General features: G+C 30.4%; 1 protein-coding gene across 1 annotated transcript; it reads left to right on the top strand.

The window, feature by feature from the left end:
• The first annotated feature begins 1,061 nt into the window (after positions 1 to 1,061).
• On the top strand, positions 1,062 to 10,414 carry LOC143068150 (transmembrane emp24 domain-containing protein 10-like). Its single transcript, XM_076241959.1, has 5 exons — positions 1,062 to 1,321; positions 2,453 to 2,573; positions 3,421 to 3,491; positions 5,726 to 5,852; positions 9,772 to 10,414. The coding sequence occupies exons 1-5, from the start codon at positions 1,142 to 1,144 to the stop codon at positions 9,891 to 9,893; spliced, it is 621 nt and encodes a 206-aa protein (XP_076098074.1). The 5' UTR covers positions 1,062 to 1,141; the 3' UTR covers positions 9,894 to 10,414.
• The last annotated feature ends 384 nt before the right edge of the window (positions 10,415 to 10,798 follow it).

The raw sequence follows: 10,798 nt of genomic DNA, 5'->3' as shown, positions 1-10,798 counted from the left end.
TATAATCAATAAATGAATACCATGATTTTGACCCCTCTTTGAAAAGTCCTCTATCTACTTTATACACTTCAGCAAGAAATCTATCAGATGGAAGTTGTTGCAGTCTTATGAAATATTTAAAAGCCAATTTAGTAATAAAATTAATAATTGGTAATCTTCCTAATTCACACCTGGAGGCTAAATTTGATGCCTTTTTATGTACTCCAAGTAGATATTTACAAAATTTATTATGTATTTTTTCAAATGGTATATTATCTTTATTTAAATCTTTTAAAGTAAAATCGGATATCCAAACTTCTGATCCATAGGTTGTAATAGGTCTAATTAGAGAATCAAATAACTTTAGCTTAAGCTTGGTACCAGAGTAATTATAATCTAGAATATTTGATTTAAGACTAAATACTGCTTTAAGAGCTTTATTATACATATGTTCTGCGGCATGCTTTAAATTGCCATTAAATGAAATCAGCATTCCAAGATATTTATATTTATCGACTGTTTCTATATTTTGACCATTAATTTTAAATTTGATGGCAGATTTTTTCTTGCCCTTACTAAAAATCATAACTTTAGTTTTAGTAATATTGACTTTCAACTTCCATCTGTTACAATATATTCCCAGGCTGTCCAGACAAGCTTGTAAACCCTTTTCACTCTCTGACAGTAGAATTAAATCATCTGCATATTGTAAACAATTAAATTGTGTTGTAATGAGTGACACAGGAAATGTTTTTGAAAAATCAAATATTTTTGGCAGATCATTAGTGTATATATTAAATAACAGAGGGCTAAGACCATCACCTTGTCTAACACCCCTATTGGCTCTATGAGCTTCTGAAATAAAGTTTTCTTTTTTTACCACAAACTTTGAATTAGAGTACATATGTTTAATTATCTTATAGAAATTTCCTCCAATTTTAAGATTTAATAGTTTTTTAAGTAATCCTGAGTGCCAAACAGAGTCAAAAGCTTTAGAGAGATCTACAAAACAAGCAAAAATAGGCTTTTTTAATTTGTGTAAATATTTATTTATCATTACGCGGTAATTAGGTAAAGTACGAGTTACTACGGAAAGCTACGTAATACACCGAATGCCACGTTAGCAAACGTGCACCGGCGAAAACAAACAGATCTTGAAAACATGGATGTTTTTCATGTATTTTTCGTTTTATTTGCAATTTATATAACATTTTCAGATGCCTTAATGTTTCATATATCTCCAAACACCAAAAAATGCCTGCGAGAGGAAATCCATAAAGACGTTTTAGTTGCTGGAGAGTATGAAATTTCAGACGCACCTGGACAAAAAGTTAACCTTGCAGTAAGTTTATGGAATGGTCTGCTAAAAGATTAAATTGTTTGACCCGAAATTCTGTGATATATTCCTTTTGAGGTTCATTCGTGATGGGTAAACCAGTCAATCAATTGATAGTTCAAAAACTTGGGGGGGGGGGGGGGGGATGAATTATGACACAGATGGTTCCTGTAAACTATTGATCTGTCCCCTTCCATGTGACAATCTTGAAATATACTGGACTCCTATTCATGGCATTAGCAGTATGTAAGTCTTTTTTTCTATATTTCCATCAATAACACAGATGTACATGTCTCAATATGGTATGGTATGGTCTTGATAAATCCTGTCAAGAAGACGAATTCAAAGATAGAAAAACAAATGCCGTGTACAGACAACAGAATATGTAGTTTCAATAAATCGTTATTTTAAATTATTTCAAATAGATAAATGGTAAATATGCATATATATCAATGTAGTGTTCACGACGAACTTTTAAATCTACAGGCCCGGAGCTCAATTTTTGAAAATTTTTAGTTAGATTCTGTTGGCCTGTAGATATGTTTTTTATAGGTCCGAGAGCAATTTTACTAGCCTGGGTTGCCTCTCAGCGTGAAGCCTGTCAATGTAAACATAGTCAGCACTTGTTAGTCCAAGATTACTCTGATGTGCAAAGGCTGTTTTGACCGACAAGTTTGTACTAGCCACTATAGTCCGATGCCTTATTCCTGAGACTGCTATTTATAGTAGTCTCCGCTTATTTTGACTAGTATAAGTGCATGCATTATCAAAACTTTGTTTAGACAAATAAGAAGAATTTAACATGGTAAAAAGTTTTTGTTCTCTAACTTACAAATGTAAGTTTGCCTCAACCAAATCATCTGAATCTTAATTATACATTGTACATAATGCTTTTAACGAAAAAACACAGATCAACTTTGAATTTAGGTGGCATCACATTTACCAGTCTAGGTTTATGCCCCTTTTCAAATGGAAACATTGCTGAATTTTTCATTTACATCCTCTAATTTAAATTTGCCTTAATCAAATGTTATTAAACCTAAACCTCTTTCAGTTTATATAATTGACAGGCTTCACAGAAGTTTGTCAAATGGAATTATTGCTTCTGCAACTCATTCACTCATTTAAATTTTACAGGTAACAGATTCAAAAGGACACATACTATATAATAAAGAAGATATTAAAAAAGGAAAATTTGCCTTCACTACAGAAGAATATGATATGTTTGAAGTATGTTTTGAAGCAAAGATGACTGCAGGTAATTTAATCAAGGTTGTTTAATTTGTATACATGTAACACTTGTATCTCAGACACATCAGTTTTATTTGAAAAATTCTGACAAATGTATACAATAGTTCAGAATGTTGATTTACTGTCTTTGGCTCTGAAGTTGAGATTAATCTATTTATATGCCCCCATCATAGTGAAAGGGGCATCAACTTTTACCCTTATTCATGTGTACATGCGCCAAACTTGCGTACATCTAAAATTGGTTTTTCTTCTGAATCTTATACATAATGCTTATAACGAAAAAAACACAGATCAACTTTGAATTTAGGTGGCATCACATTTACCATTCTAGGTTTATGCCCCTTTACAAATGGAAACATCGCTGAATTTTTCGTTTACGTCCTCTAACTTAAGTTTGCCTTAATCAAATGTTATAAAACTTATAAACAATGCTTATTACTTCAATAGTCAGATCATCTGCTAATTTGGGTAGCATCACTTTTACTGTTCTTGAGTTCTGTAATTTTATGAACTCGTATACAAGCAGGGGCATTTATTTTTTATACTCTATATAGTAGTGTGAAGATAAGTGTACAATAGGTAAGTAAATAAAGGGATAGACATACTGTTGTAAAACAAAGAAAACTTTATATACATGTATTAGACCCCTTTTAACTATTATGCTGGCATAAGTCTGATCTTTTTGAAATGCTACCTGTGAATGTTATATGGACAAAACTGTTAAAAGCAGTGAAATTATCAACAAACAAACTTTAATTATTTGCAGAAATGTGAAACACAGAAAAACTTAAACTGTTGTATTTCATTATATGTTTTTAAAAGATTTAAAAGTGTTTTTTTTTTATAATTGACAGGTGGGCATGGTTCAGACATAGAAGTAACATTGGCTTTAAAGCATGGTGTGGAAGCAAAACAGTATGATGATGTAAGGTTGCATATACATGTTTCTATTTACATGTAGTTACAAATTGATTTGTGACATCTCTTTGTAATTCTGAAATGTTCTTTATTCATTTAATTATTGTCATATGTTAATTATGTCAAAAGTATGTAGATTGATTATTCATATAAGGTCAGGTTTAAGACATTTCATGTATAAAAAGGGGCACTACCTGTCAAATTCATGATCACAGATTTGACTTAAAACATTTATCCAAACTATCAAAAGTCTAAAATAATCAATTAACAGGACCATTAGCTCGATAATATGAAGCTTCGTTTTGTGTGTATTTTAGTCTGGACGCCATTTAATTAACTATCGAGTTGACCCCTGACGACCATATAAGCAATGTAAACATAAATACAGTTATAAATAGATTAAGCAACTCATGCAATTGGATTTTTATAGATCTGTTTAATTTTATAGAATCCGGGTCCGTTCGCGCCCATTCACGTTCGCACCCACTCATGTTCGCCCCTTTCACTTTCGCACCCTACATGTTCGCACCCAAAGTCTGTTCGCACCCTACATGTTTGCCCCCAATTTTAATTGATTTTGTGTTTGATAACTTTGTAATCAAATTTTTGGCAAGTGTATTCTAATAAGTATAATTGTTGTCATCGTCTCAAAATAAAGTGAGACAGCTTTTTTTTTGTGTTGAACAAATCTTAATCATGTTTTGGATAGTGTATTGTTAAAAAAATTATTAATCCTTTCTAAATAAAGTGGGATTCTGTCAACGTTTTATTTTGTGCTGAATAACTCTTAATCATGTTTTGGTTAGTGTATTGCTATAACTTTTGTTTCATTGACTTGTTTTAAAATGAAAGGAGATTCTGACTACGTTTTTTTCTTCTGTGTTGAATAAATGTTATCATGTTTTGGTTATAATAGTGTATTGCTATATTTAATTGTGTTATTGTTTCAGGTCAAAGGGACCAAGCTGTTAAAAACAATTATCTTTTGTGTTTTTCATTTAAAATCTTCAAAGTTTTACTCATATTAAGCTATAAATACATTCAGTATTTACACCAAAGCAACTTTAAACAACAATCATAATTTTCCAATTATTCAACTGGAATGTGAATTAAAATTGGGCGCGAATGTGTAGAGTGGGAACAGACCTTGGGTGCGAACGTGTAGGATGCGAAAGTGTTTTGGGCGTGAACGGACCTGATACCAATTTTATATTATAGATTTAAAATATATATTTCTCATTGTTTTCACCAGTAAAAGAATGTTTTTTTATGGATCGAATTAGTCAATCAAATGATTTACCTTTGTTTCACTTTCAATGTTGACATTTTTGCCTTTAAATAACCAGTACACGGACAATGCATGCATAACCAATTTCTAGCTAAGAGGTTAAATTAAAGTTCACATAAATATGGATTTGATGAGGTCAAATTATTCACTTGCAAGTGAATAATTCATTATCAATGTTTGTTAGCATAATTTGACAAAATTAAACCATTTTGACTGCTAAAAGCAAATTATTATTTCACTATTTCACTTTCTTTAATGACTAAACAAAAAAAGTCATACTTTAGATTTTTTATATATATCATAGCTAGTGCCCCTTTAACTAAAATGTACTTCATGTTTATAAGAAACTTCATCAATGTAAATCTAAACTTAAAATCAATCACCACACATCACAACATGCCTAAATAAAAATGAAATTTGATTTCTTCAGACCCAAAACAATAATGCATTGAAATTACATATACCGGTAAGCACGCCAGTTTTATAAATTATTTGGTAATGTAATGTATCAATTATTTTTAAAATAAAAATATCAAAGTAATGATAACAAGTTCTGCTTAAAAAAAGATATGTGTGGAACTATTTTGGTTTGTTTAACTCTTAGCCATTATATTGAATTAGATTACTTGTACTTAAGTTATATCAAGAAAATTAACATTAGTTCTCTACTTCCTGTCGTCATTAAAGTAGTTTTCTATGGATTTTTCAATGCTGCAGGCAAATAACTCCTTTGTTGCTGAGTATATTGACCTAGTGTTGCATCAGACATGCAAAAATGAATTTGATGTAAAACCTTGCAAATATTTTAATGTTTAATTTTCATATTGTCCAAATGAGGTTGCCATCCTCTTCACCCTCAATATTTTTAATTTATATTGATTGAATTTTCACCTCTATAAAACCTCATCATGAGAATAACAATCCAACTAAACCTAATTTGTTTTATTTTTCAGTTGGCTAAAGCAGAAAAATTAAAGCCATTGGAAGTTGAGTTGAGGAGATTAGAAGATTTATCAAAATCTATAGTAGATGATTTCGAGTATATGAAGTCTAGAGAAAAAGAAATGAGAGATACCAATGGTAATGCTATAAGTAGACTGTATTGTCAATTATGTTAATATTTCGAATATCAGAAGCAAGGATCCGTAAATTTTTTCACCTAATTTCGTTCATTTTCATATAACTTAAAAGTTGGTGCCCCTTTTCAAAAAAAGATTGTCAAAATCACATTACTGCATGAGTATGCTCATACTCATAGCATCAACGAACTTGTTTCACTGTTGCTTCACATTTACTTCATGATTTATCCTACCATTTTCATAAAATCGATCAAGAACAATTTAGGGAAGGCAACAATTTAAAAATAAAATGATTTTAATGACTCAAAACGATAATTTTCTCAGTCATCGCATACATTTCTTTCGATTCTGAAGTTGAAATTCAAACCAAATGTAATGCAACAATTTAAAACAAACGATTCCGGACTCATTTCTGGGATTAGTTTTGTTTATCAAATTCACAGGAAATCATCATCTTTTTAATATTTTATCTTTAATAGTGTAAGAATATTAATGAAAATAGTTGCTCTTGCTTTATTTAGCATGAAATCATTTTAAATTTACGATTTAGTGTCTAATCTGCAGAAGAGAATTTCAAGCATGTGTATTACATAGTAAACAAAGCATGTGTGTTAGTAGTAAAAATATACTTTTTTTCTACGTAAATTAAATCATGTTTTAATTTAATTTTAAATCACAATTGACAATTGTCTTAGCTGAAAAGTAATTAAATAATGAAGACAGTTGGTATGGAATTTTATTTTTTTTATAATATTAGTTCTAAGCTTGTGGTAAATAGCCAGGTGTGAATAAAAAACACAGGCAAAGAGATTAGAGATCATCAGCCAATAGTTCCCTGAGGCATTAATATAGTTATTAGTTTTATTACATAAAATCGATAACAAAACAAAAACATGTTCAAAATAGCGATTTTGAAACTTGATCTGAACGAAACGACTGAAATTTTTAGCCAGTTTCATCCTTGGAAGACTTGCAATTATCATCTTTCATGGACTTATTTTTATACGACCGCAAAAATTTTAATTTTTTGGTCGTATATTGCTATCACGTCGTCGTCTCCGTCGTCGTCGTCGTCCGAATACTTTTAGTTTTCGCACTCTAACTTTAGTAAAAGTGGATAGAAATCAATGAAATTTTAACACAAGGTTTATGACCACAAAAGGAAGGTTGGGATTGATTTTGGGAGTTTTGGTCCCAACATTTTAGGAATTAGGGGCCAAAAAGGGCCCAAATAAGCATTTTCTTGGTTTTCGCACTATAACTTTAGTTTAAGTGAATCGAAATCTATAAAATTTTGACACAAGGTTAATGACCACAAAAGGAAGGTTGGGATTGATTTTGGGAGTTTTGGTTCCAACAGTTTAGGAATTAAGGGCCAAAAAAGGGCCCAAATAAGCATTATTCTTGGTTTTCGCACAATAACTTTAGTATAAGTAAATAGAAATCAATGAAATTTTAACACAAGGTTTATGACCACAAAAGAAAGGTTGGGATTGATTTTTGGAGTTGAGGTCACAACAGTTTATGAATTAGGGGCCAAAAAGGGGCCAAATAAGCATTATTTTTGGTTTTTGCACCATAACTTTAGTATAAGTAAATAGAAATCTATGAAATTTAAACACAAGGTTTATGACCATAAAAGGAAGGTTGGGTTTGATTTTGGGAGTTTTGGTCCTAACAGTTTAGGAATAAGGGGCCCAAAGGGTCCAAAATTGAACTTAGTTTGATTTCATCAAAAATTGAATAATTGGGGTTCTTTGATATGCCGAATCTAACTATGTATGTAGATTCTTAATTTTTGGTCCCGTTTTCAAATTGGTCTACATTAAGGTCCAAAGGGTCCAAAATTAAACTTAGTTTGATTTTAACAAAAATTGAATCCTTGGGGTTCTTTGATATGCTGAATTTAAAAATGTACTTAGATTTTTAATTATTGGCCTAGTTTTCAAGTTGGTCCAAATGGGGGTCCAAAATTAAACTTTGTTTGATTTCATCAAAAATTGAATAAATGGGTTCTTTGATATATGCCAAATCTAACTGTGTATGTAGATTCTTAATTTTTGGTCCAGTTTTCAAATTGGTCTACATTAAGGTCCAAAGGGTCCAAAATTAAACTAAGTTTGATTTTAACAAAAATTAAATTCTTGGGCTTATTTGATATGCTTTATCTAAATATGTACTTAGATTTTCGATTATGGGCCCAGTTTTCAAGTTGGTCCAAATCAGGATTCCATATCAAGTATTGTGCGATAGCAAGAAATTTTCAATTTGCACAGTATTGCACAATAGCAAGAAATATCTAATTGCACAATATTGTGCAATAGCAATTAATTTTCAATTGGAGTTATCTTTCTTTGTATAGAATAGTAGTTGATAATATATGTTGGAAATTTGCCAGACATGACTATGATGTCATTTTCTATTTTTATTTGCCAATAACTTTATGTAAATAACTTCATTGGAAATTTGCCAATATAAAATGTTGCTGATGAAGCTTTTTTTCCTTATCTTATCTAAAATGTTTTTAGATAATGTATGTTGGACATTTGCCAGACATGACTATGATGTCATTTTCTATTTTTATTTGCCAATAACTTTATGTAAATAACTTCAATTTGCCAATATAAAATGTTGCTGATGAAGTTTTTTTTTATTGTTTTATACAATAAACAATGTATATTCACTTTTACTACCACCCAATCTTTACCATTCAGTGATAACAAGCACTTTATTTTACATTTTAATATTTTATGATGTATTTAAAAGAGTAGTTATTGTTGCAAACTCCATTAGAAATTTGAATTGATATCAGTTTTGGAAAAAGGGAAACGACGGGGATGTGAAAAAAAAAGGGGGGGGGGGGGGGGTTTAAATTTTTCTCATTTCAGATTTCATAAATAAAAAGAAAATTTCTTCAAACATTTTTTTGAGAGGATTAATATTCAACAGCATAGTGAATTGCTCAAAGGCAAAAAATAACTTTTAAGTTCATTAGACCACATTCATTCTGTGTCAGAAACCTATGCTGTGTCAACTATTTAATTTTAGATTTAAAAAGTTTGAAGAAATCTTTAATTGATTTGTAAAATCTTGACATTTGTTTTGTGTAAAAAAAACCCATGTAATGTCAAAAATTTGATCACAATCCAAATTCAGAGCTGTAGCACGCTTGAATGTTTTGTCCATACTTGCCCCAACTGTTCAGGGTTCGACCTCTGCGGTCGTATAAAGCTGCGCCCTGCGGAGCACCTGGTTATACATGTCTAAATCAATCAGTCCCATGACATTTCTGTGCATTTTACTATTAAGTTGGAACTTACTAAAAATTGCCATAAAGCTTCATGAATGAATGATTATTTAAGTAATGCTTTTTCTGTAGATTAGATATATTTTCTGATAGTTGTTGTCATTTGTAACTTAGACTGGGGATAAAATGCAAACTTAGTCTCACCATAAGTTTATCTTGTGTAATGGACTACTTGATTGTGAGAGGTCATGGGTACAATCATTAGCCAGGTCAAACCAAAGACTTGAAAGTTGGAATTGGTTGCTTCTCAGCTGAATATAAACATTTTGAACTTGGTAGTGTGACATGTCTTCCTGCAGACTTACTTTTTGAACAGGCATGTTAAAATTTCAGCTCAGCATGTTGATTTAGTATTATATAAAAGTAATACACTGCTGTTCAATAGCCATAAATCAATTTAACTGAAACAGATCTGGTTACAAACTAATATCCAGGGAAACATGTCAATTATTTTATGTATTTTACATTCTGACAGTTCATTTAATTTACCACTTTATATGACATTCATTCATCAATCCATGTTATATTATGGTCATATGTGTACAAAAATTATTGCTGAATTGTTTTCTATAACCCATACATATAATTACATGTATTTTCTTTCTCTTTTCAGAATCCACTCATTCACGTGTGATGTACTTTAGTATTTTCTCAATGTGCTGTCTTTTAGGATTAGCAACATGGCAGGTTCTGTACTTAAGGAGATATTTCAAGGCCAAGAAATTAATAGAATAAGAAAAATAGACATAGCTTAACAAATTGACACATCTTTTTCTACACGGCAGACTATTTTTGTTTTGGAATCATCATTAAAACATACCATCATTCAAAGATGAAAGCTTTTGTTGCTGAATGAAATGATGTTTGGTAAAATGTGTGTTCTATGAAGAATATAACAGATATTAAAAGAAATTGTTAAAAATATTTATATTAAGTTTTCAAAGGTAAAAGGGTTTATAATAAATTTCATATCTTTATTTGAATCATTACACAAAAGTTTGTTATACCTATTTTTTTCTAATAGTAATGTTCTTTTTTAATTAATTTTAATGTAGATATTGAAAAGTTATAAATTAGTGGTGCTTTGAAATTATATTGTGAAGTCAGTAAAACAATTTGTATCCATCAACATTTTTGTTGAGAGTATGGACATACATGTTGGTATGTATTTTATGTGTGTTTTAAAAGAATACAAACCATCATTACATGTATTATAATTACACTCTGCACATATTAGGTTATTGTAAAAAAAAAAATTAGAAACCAATATATACTTGATGTTTATTGAAAGTAAAGTTAACTGACCAATTTCAATACTTGAAAATCACTGTAAGAAAGTGACTCAGAATGGCTATAGACAGTAAAGAGGTAATAATAAGACTTCAGAGACTTTAACTGTCTGTATATTATTCAATCCAGGCTCTTCCTGTTGTTTATCTCTCATGTAAGAGGGAGTGTTCAGGCACTTAAAATTTGTTAGGCTCAATAGAAACATGAAAAGACTGTCCTAAAAATTTGAATAATAAAGTACCTATTCAAAAAGAAATCAAATTCATTGTTTTCTTGATTAGGACATGTATGTACTAGTCAGGTCTGAGAGGGGGAAAATCACATAAAGGCTAAGTTTGGAAAGCAATGTT

The sequence above is a fragment of the Mytilus galloprovincialis genome, chromosome 3, assembly GCF_965363235.1.
Source record: "Mytilus galloprovincialis chromosome 3, xbMytGall1.hap1.1, whole genome shotgun sequence".
Lineage (NCBI taxonomy): Eukaryota > Metazoa > Mollusca > Bivalvia > Mytilida > Mytilidae > Mytilus > Mytilus galloprovincialis.
The sequence above is the reverse complement of the archived record's forward strand: the minus strand, read 5'-3'. Positions and strand labels throughout refer to the sequence as shown.

What these genes read in the sequence shown, in the direction of transcription:
- LOC143068150 (XM_076241959.1), top strand. Translation starts at nt 1,142, where the DNA reads ATGGATGTTTTTCATGTATTTTTCGTTTTATTTGCAATTTATATAACA. An exon ending in AAGCAAAACAGTATGATGAT is followed by an intron (nt 3,492 to 5,725) that starts GTAAGGTTGCAT and finishes TTTATTTTTCAG; the next exon opens with TTGGCTAAAGCAGAAAAATT. An exon ending in AGAAATGAGAGATACCAATG is followed by an intron (nt 5,853 to 9,771) that starts GTAATGCTATAA and finishes TTCTCTTTTCAG; the next exon opens with AATCCACTCATTCACGTGTG.